At 35.9% G+C, this 14,461-nt stretch overlaps 1 protein-coding gene across 1 annotated transcript in view; it reads left to right on the top strand.

Annotated features, from left to right (window-relative positions):
- Nucleotides 1-14,461, top strand: part of LOC129746965 (uncharacterized) — a 47,119-nt gene that overhangs the window by 21,782 nt on the left and 10,876 nt on the right. Inside the window, exons 3-4 of the mRNA XM_055740940.1 lie at nucleotides 8,625-8,756; nucleotides 10,780-10,902. Of these exons, the coding sequence (XP_055596915.1) occupies nucleotides 8,625-8,756; nucleotides 10,780-10,902 (255 nt within the window). The remainder of the gene's footprint in view (nucleotides 1-8,624; nucleotides 8,757-10,779; nucleotides 10,903-14,461) is intronic.

The following is a 14,461-nucleotide window of genomic DNA, read 5'->3' as shown; positions in this document are numbered from 1 at the left end:
TAGGTGTTCAGTTCAATAATGAACTTTCAGAGCCCTATAGTTTAATAATCACTAAAATTTATTTATTCGACTTAAATTTGCTGAGCACAATCAAGCATTTTTATAAAGGAGAACATCCTGTAGTGAAAAAAAAAATTTAAACTAAAACCTAAAGCTATCCTAAAATTAAACTAATTGTAGAGAGAGCGAATCTCTGCGATGGAAGACTGCATCGATTTGCCTCTGAAGTTGGAGATGATTTTGTTGGCCATCTCTTCGATAGATTCAATGCCTGCAATCCGATGAAGATCTTCGGTGCTGTGCCAAGGTGGAAGCCGCAAAATCATTTTCAGAACCTTGTTCTGAATCCTCTGGATGGCTTTCTTCCTCGTCGTGCAGCAGCTAGTCCAAATCGGAACTGCATACATTATCGCTGGTCGGAAGACTTGCTTGTAAATAAGCATCTTATTCTTCAGGCACAGTCGGGATTTCCTGTTGATGAGAGAATAAAGAGATTTAGTGTATTTATTACATTTAGATTGAATATCTTCAATGTGATTCTTAAAAGAAAGATTCCGATCAAGTGTGAGTCCCAAGTACTTCACGTGATCAGACCATTCTAAAGAAACCCCATTAAAAGTTATGGAATGATTTTCATTAGGTTTTAAAAATTGAGCTCTTGACTTATGGGGAAATAAAATAAGTTGAATTTTGAAAGCGTTAGGAGAAATTTTCCACATTTTCAAGTAATTCAAAAAGGAATTTAAATTTTGTTGCAATCTACTGCGTACCACCCGTAAATTTCGACCTTTGGCTGAAAGCAAAGTATCGTCAGCAAATAATCTTCTACCTTTTCCTTCTGGGACATCAGGAAGATCAGAAGTAAAAATATTGTATAAAATAGGCCCAAGTATACTACCCTGAGGGACACCAGCTCTAATGGGTATCCTTTCAGAGCATGAATTTTGATAGCTTACTTGCAAAGTTCGACTAGTCAAATAATTTTGAATAATTTTGGTGAGATATACAGGAAAATCAAATCGAGCTAATTTAGCTACTAAACCTTTGTGCCAAACACTGTCAAAAGCTTTTTCAATATCAAGAAGAGCAACACCAGTTGAATAATCCTCAAATTTGCTAGCGTTAATCATATTAGTTACACTTAAAAGTTGATGTGTAGTAGAATGTCCATGACGAAAACCAAATTGTTCATCAGGGAAAATAGAATTCTGATTAATGTGAATCATCATTCTATTCAAAATAACTCTCTCAAATAGTTTACTTAAAGAAGGAAGCAAACTAATTGGTCGATAACTTGAAGGCTCTGAAGCACTTTTTCCAGGTTTCAAAATTGGAGTTACTTTGGCATTTTTCCATTTATTGGGAAAATAAGCCAAGTGAAAACATTTATTGAAGATTTTAACTAAAAAATTTAAAGTGCTTTCAGGCAACTTTTTAATAAGAATATAGAAAATCCCATCTTCCCCCGGGGCTTTCATATTTTTAAATTTTTTGAAAATCAATTTAAGTTCATCAATATTTGTCTCACAAGAACTTTCAAACACAATTTGCTTAGAAAGAATATCATCAAATTCTAGGGAAATTTGAGCATCAATTGGACTTACAACGTTTAAATTAAAATCATGAGCAGACTCAAATTGTTGGGCTAATTTTTGAGCTTTTTCTGAATTAGTTAAAAGAAGTTTATCCCCATCTTTCAAAGTAGGAATTGGCTTCTGGGGCTTTTTTAGAATTTTAGTTAATTTCCAAAATGGCTTTGAGTAGGGTTTTATATCCTCTACTGCTTTAGCAAAATTTTCATTACGAATGAAATTTAAACGACGTTTGATCTCTTTTTGAAGGTCGCAATAAATTAATTTCAAATAAGGATCCCTAGTTCGTTGAAATTGGCGTCGACGAATGTTTTTCAGTCGTATCAAAAACTGAAGATCATTTTCAATTAAAGGTTGATTAAAATTAGGGTAAATGATCTTGAGCGGAACTAATTGGCTCAATTCGACGCAACTCGGAACAGTTGATCAAGCGGTATGGGTTTCGGTTATACCCGAACAAATTTTTTTTCATTTCAGCGGATAGATCTTGGTTTCTTCTTTCTAATGATGATTTTTAGAATATTTTAGAGTAAATCCTAATAACTCTGGAGCTGTTTTTCTGAAGTAAGAATTCTGATCTTGAGCGGAACCACGCTGATCTTGAGCGGAACTAAAATATGATCTTGAGAGGAACCATTTTCTTCTGTCAACATCTTTAATAGCTCTTATTCCTAATACATGTGTAACTGTGAAAACTTCAATTAAATTTCAACTTTGAAGATTTTAAAGTTCAAAAATTAATGTTTTTGCGTAAAAACCCGCAATCTCCGGTATAAACACAGAGAACAGAGTTCGCGCTGGAGCTCAACACGTGTGTGTGAATACCAACCTAAGTTTCAAACCAAATGCGTAAATGGACTAACATACATAAGATGTCGCTACCGGTACACCTATTTTTGTTTTCATTTTTTTGACACGCTTAGAAACTAATACTCATCGCTTATCTCAGAGGAGGCCAGTGCAATGTATGACAGTAACACAAATTTTGATGTAATAAATTTTAAAACATCATGATTTTAAAAAAATGCAAATCATATTTCAATCACAATTGACCGCTGTCATATGCCCCATATTGTTCAAACAATTTTGGCGCTGAATTGAAAGTTGAATTCCAAGTGTTAAAGTATGTGTTGGGATTTTACAATCAGTTAACAGTTTTCTAGAACAGAAAATGTGAACATAAATGTTATAATTGTAAACTATGGCTCGATATTCTGGTTGATGTTACCTGAGATCGATAGATGAGGACTTGTAACTCAGGGTTAGTCATCAGTAGAAATGATTAAAGTTATTTATAAACATGAGTTACAAGATAACATCAACCGGAAAACCGACCTATAATTAACAATTATAACATTTATGTTCACATTCTCTGTTCTAGAAAACTATTTACTGACAGACATACTTTAAAACTTGGAATTCAACTTTCCATTCAGCGTCAATATTGATTGAACAATATAGGGCATATGCTGGTACATATGACAGCGATTAAAGTATGATTGAAATATGATTTGCATTTTTTAAAATCAAGATGTTCTTAAAATTTATTACACAAAAAGTTGTGTTACTCTCATACATTGCAATGGCCTCCTTTAAGATAAGTTATGAGTATTAATTTCTAAGCGTGTCGAAAAAATGGAAAAATATGTGTACTGGTAGCGACATCTTATGGATGTTAGTCCACTTACGAATTTGGTTTGAAACTTAGGTGGGTATTCTCACACACGATTTCAACAAATTTTTGTTCGGGGCCCGATGTCTGTTCTCTGTGGTATAAAGATGTACCAAGACAAATCATAAGAGTGGTGTTGAAAAGTTTCCTCAAAATTCTGTGAAATAACAGACTTTTCTGTGATTTCGGCAACTTTGCTCTAAGCAACTCATTCATAAAATAAAGTTTATAATAAATTTCAGTTTCTTATGAATCACGTTAATATTTATTTATATTAAAAATTTATGGAAACATTCATTATTTAGCTCAACTGATAAAACAAGTATTTCTCAAACCGATTTCTAGTTCAAGCTCAAGTGTAAAGTCAAACACAAGGGAATCGGATAGGTTTTCAATACCATGCCACCAATTGAATCGTGGAGTATTATAAAATAACTAACCCGGTGTGCTTTGCTACACTTCGTAAAACTGAAGGAATGTGTGTAAAACAATTTGAATTTTTGCTTACAAGATAGTATATCGTTTTCAATTGGAATGTGAACATCTAAAACAACCTCTTTAAAAGAAAGCTACTTCTTAAAGTACGAAAAGTAATGGCAATGAAGATTGATTCTTATTCTGAAATAAATACTTAACTTTATTGGTTTCATTAGTTCTCGAATAATGCCAAAAAATATGTATGAAAGCCTTCCTCCTTCTTCCCGTCGTCACTCTGAAAAAAAGAATCAAAAACACATTTCTTTTACCCCAAGAAATTAAACTTTTTGTGTGCCTATTTTGGTACGCGGTTACACCAATTAATTAGTTTTTGTTCTATTCGAGTTTAACTTTACATCATTTCTGTCCCTAAAACTGATGTTATAAGAAAAATACAAAGGTGCTGCATACATTCAGGGGTAAAAAACCGCGTGTGAGACATAAGGCATAAGGCAGCGCACCTAGCGGTATATTTCGGAAGCTAGTAGTTCCGCTCAAGATCAAAGATGGTTCCATTCAAGATCATATTTTACTTTTAAAAACTACGCCATTATTTGATATTTTCAAGGAAAACTTGTAACAAAAACCCGAATAATGTTTTTTATGAGTTTTTCTACCGTTTTATTTATTGAGAATCAGTTTTCAACGGTCAAGGATGACATAAATTGACGTTCAAAGTCAGCGTAGATTGATGGAAATTGCAGCAGAAATTGGTATGTTTTTAAATCTTCTAATATCATTATTTCAGTTAATAAATTTAAGCAAAAATGTCAATGCTTGTATGAAAAGATCTTGAAAAAGTGTTTTTTCAACAATTTGATAAGATTCATAAACAATCATTGCCTAGATCTTAGGAAAAGTAAATGGTTCCGCTCAAGATCAGATTTTGACTAGTTCCGCTCAAGATCATTTACCCTATGTTTAACTTTAGGTATTGAAGCGGCTCTAGCATTGACTATTGAAGTTGTCAAATTTTCTACAGCCAAATCAATATCTTCTATTGAATTCAATGGAACGTTTACATCTAAATTACGTTCAATAAAATTCATATATCGCTCCCAGTTAGCCTTTTGAAAATTAAAAGTTGATTTTAAAGGGTTTTCAATGGGACTTTGGGATAAAGAAAATGTTACTGGAAGGTGGTCTGAATCGAGGTCCGCATGAGTAACTAATTGACTACAATGCTCGCCTAAATCCGTTAGAACCAAATCAATTGTGGAGGGATTTCTAATTGAAGAAAAACAAGTATGCCCATTAGGATATTCAACAGTATAATAACCTGCAGAGCAGTCATTAAACAAAATATTCCCATTTGAATTTGATGAAATATTATTCCAAGATCGGTGTTTTGCATTAAAGTCACCAATAATAAAAAATTTAGATTTATTTCTGGTGAGTTTTTGTAAATCTCCCTTCAAAAAATTTTTCTGTTCACCGCTACATTGAAAAGGCAAATATGCGGCAACAATTATAATTTTCCCCATAGAAGTTTCTAATTCAATTCCAATTCTTTCTAAAACTTTTGTATTGAAAGAAGGAAGAAGTCTAAATTTGAGACGACTATTGATGACAATAGCTACACACCCACCTTGTCGATCAAGTCGATCATTTCGTAAAATTTTAAAGAAAGCATTGCTTTTCAAGTTATTGTCTGGCTTTAAAAAAGTTACAGTGATGGCAGCAATATGTATGTTTTGAGTTTTCAAAAATAAAAAGAACTCGTCTTGGTTAGCCAGCAAAGATCTAGCGTTCCAATTCATAATATTTAAACATCTATTTGGATCCATGAGGGAATCGTAAAGTCATAATAATTTTGTTAGCATAATTAAAAGAAGTTTGGAAAGCTTCAAACATTGAATTTGCTTTCAACATAAGTTGCATCATTTCCATTAAATTTTGATGCAAAAATTTTAATTTTTCCTCAGTAATCTCACCCAAATCAACAAAATTGTTAGAATCAGAAGAGGAAGGAGAAGAAAAAGTATTTGAATTTCGGGGATTTTCCCAAGCCTTCGCATGAACGTTGAGACTTGGTTTTTTCCCATTTTTATTAGTTAAACCTGAAGAGGGCAACCCATTTTCAAACCTTATTCGAGTTATTTGCTGTTTGTGCTTCCCAACTGCTTTCCGGTGCCTTCAACTTGTTGGTAGCTTTAATTTTGTGCTTCGTCGAACTGACTTTGTTTTGAAATACATTAAATCTTATAATTACTTCAACCGAAGGGATTCGCAAATGTCAGCGTGAGTTTAATTAAATTAATTCACATAAGCTCCCCTGCTGCCAATTTCTCCCGGCAAACCAAATTCCCGTTTAATTTGAACACACACAACAGAATCTTTGCATCCGTTCAATCTCCTATAGCATATGGTGAGTTTGTATTTATGTATGCATATAAGCTACAGACAGAACAATCTCCCATCCCAAATGAAGATTCTAAAGGGATCAAGGATTAGACTTGAAAAAAAAAAACATACCGGGGAAGATCCTCTTACCTACTTCATCCGAGACGACTAGCCCGAACTTAATCCTGACCTTCCAAACCCCCATCCAAATGGCTGTCCCCGTTGGGTTTTGGGTGGAAAGAAGGAAGGAAACTTGCTGTCGGTTGCACGTCGACCGGTAATTGGATGCGACATACGATGTTCTACGACCCAAGGCTTAATTCATCGAAAGAATGTTCGTCCATGTTAGGTAGGTACCTACCCACACAAATACCTAACTACATACTTGCTGCGAATACTGGCACATGGCACATTCTGACGACTAGTTATTGCTCGTTCTGGGAATGAATGCTTATGGGTGGAAGAGCTTAAAAGCACATCAGAGCTAATAGGGAATTGACCTGTTACCGGGGAGATTTTTAGTTCAAATTATTGTGTAATTACAAGTTAATGTTCCTCTTTTTTAACTCATCTTAAACAATGACTCATTGACAGGAAAACTCGATCAATTTTTAACACTTCAAAACAAATATTTTAAAGTGGGGTGAATCGAAAAAATTTTTGGACTAATTCCTTAATATTTCTGTCAAATGCTGCTCTTTCAGCATCCAAAGTTATCTCGATAAATAGGGCTGATAGAAACAAACAAAATAAATCTTTGGATACGTGCCCAAAATTTTCTTTAAAATTACCTCTAAAATTCTTTGCACCTCGGAAAAGTGTGAATTTTGTTGCCTTGAGTTATCTGACAATTTGCACCCTGGTGTAGAGATGAAATGAAGGATATGCAGGACATAAATTAAATTTAAAAAATATTCGGCATCACTGAAGGTTTATAGAATAAAATTATTTTCTTTGACCACATTTGTTATTTTGGCAACACTAGGCAAAACAAACAAAACCAAGTCAGTCATAGATTAATTCTTGTGAGCGACAAACGTGCTTAAGTGAATCGTGCCTAAGTGAATAAAGATTCGTAAATTCACGACAATGGCGTTGTTGGTAGAATAAGCACAAATAGCGCAGATTTTTAAGGCTGCTGCTGCTGATTGTTTGGATTTGGCCTTCCAGTGGGATAAGACGGAATTGGCTACGGAAGCATAGATTTTTAAAGCTTCTGCTTCTGATTGTTTGTTTTGATTTAGCCTTCCGGTGAAATAAGACGAATTGGCTTTAAAAGCGCAGATTTTCAAGGCTGCTGCTGCTGATTGTTTGGATTTTGCCTTCCGGTGGAAAAAAAACGGATTGGCTAAAGAAGCGCAGATTTTAAAGGCTGCTGCTAATTGTTTTTATTTGGCCTTTGGCTTTCCGGTGGAACAAGATGTATTGGCTTTAGAAGCGCAGATTTTTAAAACTGATGCTGCTGATTGTTTGGATTTGGCTTTCCGGTGGAATGAGATGGATTGGTTATAGAAGCGAAGATTATTAAGGCTGCCACTGCTGATTGTTTTGATTTGGCTTTTCGGTGGGTAAAGACGGATTGACTATGGAAGCGCTAATTTTTTAGGTTGCTGCTGCTGATTGTTTGTTTGATTTTTCCTTCCGGTAGAATATGACAGAATTGGCTTAGGAAGTGCAGATTTGTAAGGCTGCTGCTGCTGATTGTTTGTTTGATTTGGACTTAGAATAAAAACGGATTGACTCTGGATGCGCAGATATTTAAGGCTGCCGCTGCTGATTGTTTGTTTTGATTTGGCCCTCCGGTGGAAAAAGACGGATCGACTTAGAAAGCGCAGATTTTTTAGACAGCTGCTGCTGATTGTTTTGATTTGGCCTTTCAGTGGAGAAAATGGATTGACTTAGGAAGCGTTGATTTCAAAGAGATGAGATGAACGATATGCAAAAAATTAATAGAAAAGCCTGGGGTAAGAATGGATTGTGGAATTAAGAGGAAAGATATTTGGAAAAATAAACAACAGGTTTTGCTTAGAATTTCATGTAGAAGAAAGATGAGTGATAAACAAAATCTTGTGAAAAACAAGTCGTTAAGTAAAAAGTTTCGATTTAGAATAGAGGTTAGAATGAATGTAGAGATGAGATGAAGGATATGCAGGAGATAAATTAAATAAAAAATAAAAAATGATTGTATTAGGTATCACTGAAGAAATATAAAGAATTTTTTTTTCTTATTTCTCTAAAAATTCAATTTGACTCATATTGACGACTTGAAAACGAAATATCAATTGATTTAATTTCGTTTTAATGTACTATTTATGATTATTTATTAGAAACTGACAAGGCTATTTGCACTTGAAACAGGTTCTTTTACCTACAAATCTAAACTAAAATTTCTTTGAAAATATTTTCATAAACCATGCGTTCTTAACTCGCCCAAAATAAGCCATTTTTTATTTTTGGGATAATCTGAAGACCGCCGGCGCAAATTACCCCATGATAAAAAAAATCCCCTAATATTAATTCTTTCGATGTTTCTCTCCCAGAGCTCGGTCAATACTGCACGTCCCAGGAGGACTGCCGCCAGTACGCCCACACCTGCGATACGCGCCGCCAAAGTTGCGACTGTGCCGAAGGATATCGACCGGATGAGCCGGAGGGCAAAACCTGCGTCGGAGGTGAGTTGGTTTTCACATTTTTATTTTGTGCTCGAAAGCCGAAAAAAAATGTTCAAAAATTCCCCGAAAGGTGGGCGTCAAACTATTGCGTAATTCAATGGAGCCGTTTACTCAATTTTGAAAAGGACAAAAAGTAGCAGAACGACAAATATTGAACTCGATTATGCTAATTTCGTAAACGGAAGTGAATTTGCCCTACCGTTCCTGATAAAAAAGAGCATCAGCAGCCCTCATGTTTCTACTAATCGAAACCCAAACTCTTGTTCGAAGAAAACGTGCCGGTAGACAAGTGTGTGTTCTATCAGCTAACAACAACAGAACACAACAGGAAAACGCAAAACAAATGCTCGATAGATTGCAAACATGTGCAATAAATATTGCGACTTCTGGGAAAGTTTAATATTCATCTTGCACGATTCCAGTGTGGAGGTACGTTTGTTTATCGTTTCCGATGTCGTCCTATTTGAAGTCTGCATCCATTTTGAAGCTCCAATTCGACGTCTTTGGTGGTTTTTTACAAAACCATTTTACTCGAACGACATTGGCTTTCCGGGAAAATGTTTAGTTCGTCAACACTGTTCGGAGTACAGCAGATCAGACATGAGGATCGTTTTTTAACGGAGAAAAATGTCCAGTTTTAAAATCCTTTTGAAGTGCTTTAACCTGTTATAACCATTTGATGTATCACGATTAAAAATAATTGTTATGGACATAAATAAGTCAAAAATAGTTGCGGTTTCCCTCCGTGTCAGTTGAAAGTAGCACGAAAAACAGAAAGTATATTTAAATTGTGTTATTTGTTTGTACACGCTCTCAGAATAATAGTCCCCAAACATCAGCAAACGTTTTCCAAGTAGCAAAAACTGCTTCGGTATGTTGATGATGTCGTAGTTGGAAGCTCCAAAGTTGAGGCACATGATGATTTCTCCCAGTAGTCCCAAGCCAGACGTACATACAAAAGTGTTCGAGCGATTCGGGTTTTCCTATTGAAGGAGACAGATCCCAAAAAGTTTTTTTTCGCAAGTCACAAAACCGTTCAACTGAATATGTGAGCTCGCGCCATGACACGCCAACCAGTCAACTCAATGGAAGCTTTCTAGGTTGACGAAAAAATATCCTGGTGCTGAAAAATAATAGACAACGGTTAGGAAAAATATCACCGCGGAACATTTTATCTATTCCACCCACTCACCTTGGCTCGCGGATTCAGTCCCTACAAATGCTACTATGTAGAATAATTTTCCTGGTTAGCGAATGAACCGGAGATAAAAAACGTGTTCCTAGAGAAGGGTGCATCATCATCAACATCCGCGGTCCACATCGGTAGTTCCTGTATGCAATCCACTGAGCATTCCGGTGCTGAAATTGTTGTTTGAATGGCACTTCCACTTGGGTATCGGAATCCCTCGAATCACAGCAAAATACTGCACTACCTACCTGAACGAAACACAAATTCCCGATTTTCGTCTAGGAATACAGATCACTGGTTTGGTTCAGTGTTTTGGAAAAGCAATTCCGATCCTTCAAACCATTGACGCAATTTATTCGTACACGTGTCTCGCTTCAGGGTTTGGGTGGTTTTTTTTGAGTCTGAGAGCAACTTCAACAAACTAGCTTTCGAACCTTCGAATCCACAAGTACCTAGATGTTTTCCCAATATTTTTATTCTCTGAATACGTGAAGGAAAAATAATTTCACGATATTCGCTTCAATTTAAGAATTTTTCCATATTCTTTCGAGTCGTTTAAAAGAAAAATTCTCAACCGTCCAACTATCAGCATATCAAAGCAGGACGCCAGATAATTGCCTGTCACAAAACCAGCTTTATCCGCAAACGGCAGAGCTCCCCAATCATACACGGTCGTCGGGAAAAATCCCAAGGAGAGCAGATAACCGCAGGAAAACTAATCCATCTTAATCGCCTTTTCCATATCTTTCTCGTCGTGATTATTTGCATGCATTCACCATCGACCATCTTCCGGGAACGAACGAACGAATGAATGAATGAATGAATGCTGCACAGCCATCGGAAGACGCTGCCAGTACGACAGCCACTGCATCCCGAATGCTTACTGCCGGGGACAAATGATCTGTAAGTGCAAGCGAGAATTTGGCCATCTCTCCGAGGATAAGTGGTCATGTCAAGGTAATTTATCAAACAATTTTTTCCCCGGGTTTGCGGGTTTGTTTTATTTCGTTTTATTCCTAGCTCTACTGTATAAGATGGAGATTTTTTGATGTGATAGCTTTAGTTAAGTTAACTTTGCAAGCGAATAAATTCTTTTTTTTAACCTTCCAGCGATCAAAAGATAAAACATATTTCTTATATCAGGAGTCAGCAATCTTTTGAACCAACGCACAATGGGGGAAAAAGTGTATGAAATGCGAATAAGTTCAATATATTTCCTCAAACACGACCCAAATCTATGAGAATGTACTTTTATTTGGTGAATATGTCCAGAAAATCATGGGCATTGCCATAGGCCCCCCTCATGAGGGTCCAGGAAATGCAAGCGAGGTATTGTACTCAACACCCAAAGTTTTAAATTCTTCATCAAATTTTGGTGATTGATTAAGGTGATTTAAGAACAATAATTTTGAATCAGAACTGATGTCAAAACCTCGAAAACGAATTCCAAGTTCGAAATTCTGCTACAGTTTTTTGAAAAAGTCTTTCTTGCTGATAGATTAATTTCTGAATATTAAATTTTAAATTAGATCAAACTCATTTCCGAGGTTCTGGTTCCGTATTAACAAAATCGAAATTGTATTTCTGTTTTCATGTTTCGGATTCTGTATCCAGTTTAGGATTCTTGATTTTCTTTTGAAACATCATTAGAAGATAGATATCGATTTTTTTTGTTTCGATCATTTTAACATCTTTATGGCATTCGGAACTTTATCAACGTTGCAGTTTGCGGACAGTTATTGAAAAACTTACCAAGTACAACTGTGTTCGATGTTTACTCTTGGGCCCGCACTCGAGCACATCGGCTCAGAAGGCAACTGAGTTGCCAACTGAGCTATATCCAAAGCCCAGATATGTATAGCTGTTGTGGAATCATCGTTCCAATTTTCGAAACTCATATCCATGTTCAATATTTTGATAATAATTTACTAGATGTACAAAAAATAAGAAACCATCCCGAAGATTTGTTTCATATTCACATTCTGATACGAAGTTCTTAAACTTTATTCTCATGCAGAATTCCAACATATCAAAGCTTCGAAATGACGATCAAGATTCGAGCACTTAGAATCAGATTCCTAATTCGAATATCATATTCTAAAAAATCATGATTCACTCAGTCAAATTGAAACAAATTTCAATTGTTGGTAGATATTTAAAATTTTAGTCTTGATTTTTGTTTTGATCAGAATTCAAATTTTGAATTCAGATTTAGAATTCTGATTCCAAATTAGCCTCCAAAATCAGCTTGTAAATGAGTTTTCAAACCAAATTCACACATTAAAGACCGCGAGAAAATTTTAGCCAAAAAACTCCGATATTCGACATTCTATATCTCAGAAACCACTTTAACCAATTTCGTACCTCTGTATTGCCATAACCATAGAATTGTCATAGAATAACGATCAGTTTATATATTTATAATATTCAAGAAATGCCTCTGATTGTAACACATTCGTGGAAGATATATAACGAAAAATCTCGCATTTGCTCCGCATGTGTTAAAATTATCAGAATGACTATTTCGTTGAGGAATTCATATCGCAAATATAATGTAAAATTACATGTTTATTCTGCATTATTTTTTGTTTTTTTTTATGTTTTATTACTTATAAAAATTGGATGTTATTAAAAAAATCATGCACAGGGTTTTTGTTATAGATTTGATTTCTAGTGATTTTGTTGATAAAGAAACATGCAATCTTTTCGAACTAAGTTTTACAGAGAATTATATATTTTTTGGTGTATTGTTTAACATTATGAATACTGTTTTAAATCACAAAAGCTTAATCTTCTACTTTTGAGAATTCCATGTATCAAATTATCAAATCTCAAGAGTGTAGGATCTCAAAAGGTTCGATGATTTTCTTCACTAATTAAGACACCACCGTTCACAGTATAACAAGACACTTTATTTAACCCACACGTTACAACAGTAGAAAACCAACTAACTCTCGTCATCGTAGCAATATTGATTCTCCGTAGTTTGTCTCTCTCATTCAGTTTAAAGACTTATATTTGGATTCACCAAGCCTCTTCTCGCTCTTATCATATGCTCAACTCTACATCCTTCTCCTTCTCCGTAAATTGTATCGCTTGGCATCCAATTCCGTATACGAGCTTCCTGGTGCATCATCTGTGGGTTGCGCTTGCGGTCTTCTTGGATCTTCGGTGTCTGTTGATGAAGTACCGGGAGCCTCGATATCCATTTCTGCTGTTGAATGACCTGTAGAAGAATCTTTAAAGTTTGAATTAGAGATTGTGAATATAGGTATGGGAAAGTCGAAATACTCGGGCTGTCAATGTCCATTTCTGAATAACCTCCAGAAGAGTTTGAGGTGGAAGGTGAAGGCCATTTTTTCAAGTGGGATACCGCTCGGCGGTATTTTGTTCCATCGTTGTTCTCAATTACAGCATCGTTGCCATCTCTTGATAAAACTTTGAATTTTTCAAGCTTATAAGTCGGTTCCAACTTTCCGGATTCGAAGTTTTTCACCATCACGAGATCTCCTACTGAGATTGTTGAGGTTTGAGCGTGCCTGCGTTTATCAGCGTATTGCTTGCCTTGAAACTTTTTTATAGTATCGGTTTCTCTGGTATTCTCATCTCTGTACCACATAGGATCAGTTCGTAGCGATGGCAGTAAGACTTTTACTGGACGACCGGTAAGAAGTTCCATTGGAGGTTTTTCGGTTACAGCATGGGGTGTTGTATTATACATAAAAACATACTCTTCCAGAGCTTTCCTCCAATCAGTCTTTAATACTTTTGCGATGCGTAGGGCTTTCAGTATTCCACGATTTTGGCGTTCAACAAGACCATTCATCTGGGGCCAATAGGGAATGGTTCTGACTAGCCTGATATTTCTGTTGGTGCAAAATCGTCCGAATTCTTCGCTCGAGAAAGGAGGGCCATTATCGGATCGAATTTTCTCAGGAAAGGTATGATCGTTGAAAATCTTTGTTAAGGCCTCAATTGTTTTGGATGCTGTGATACTTTTCACTTCAACAACTTGTAAAAATCGGCTATAATAGTCAACAACAACCAAAAACGTTGCGCACTCTTTAGCTGTAAAGAAGTCAATGGCTATTTCTTGCCATGCTCTTTCTGGCATATCCTTTCTCATCATCGTTTCGGGTGGGTGCTCATTACTAACCGCTGCACATCCAATACACTCTTCGACTGCACTGGTGACGTCTCGGTCCATGCAAGGCCACCAAACATATTGTCGAAGATTTCTACGCATAGCTACGATACCTGGATGTCCACGATGAGCTATTTCCAGCGCTTTACGTCTGAGTTTTCGTGGCAATACGATGCGGTCTTGGCGTACCACAATACCATCAATAACACCTAGTTCATGATTAAAAGCTTGATACCTGAATAGATCTTTATCCCAACTGCCTGATTTGAGAGCCTGAATAACAGCGGTAAGTGTTTCATCATCTTTTGTTTCTTTTTGAATGCTCTCCAGCGTAATAGCCAGTGGTTGTTCGCCAATTGCGCAAAGAAAATG

Source organism: Uranotaenia lowii, chromosome 1, assembly GCF_029784155.1.
Source record: "Uranotaenia lowii strain MFRU-FL chromosome 1, ASM2978415v1, whole genome shotgun sequence".
NCBI classification, from domain to species: Eukaryota; Metazoa; Arthropoda; class Insecta; order Diptera; family Culicidae; genus Uranotaenia; species Uranotaenia lowii.
This window is presented reverse-complemented; position numbering and strand designations above follow the sequence as displayed.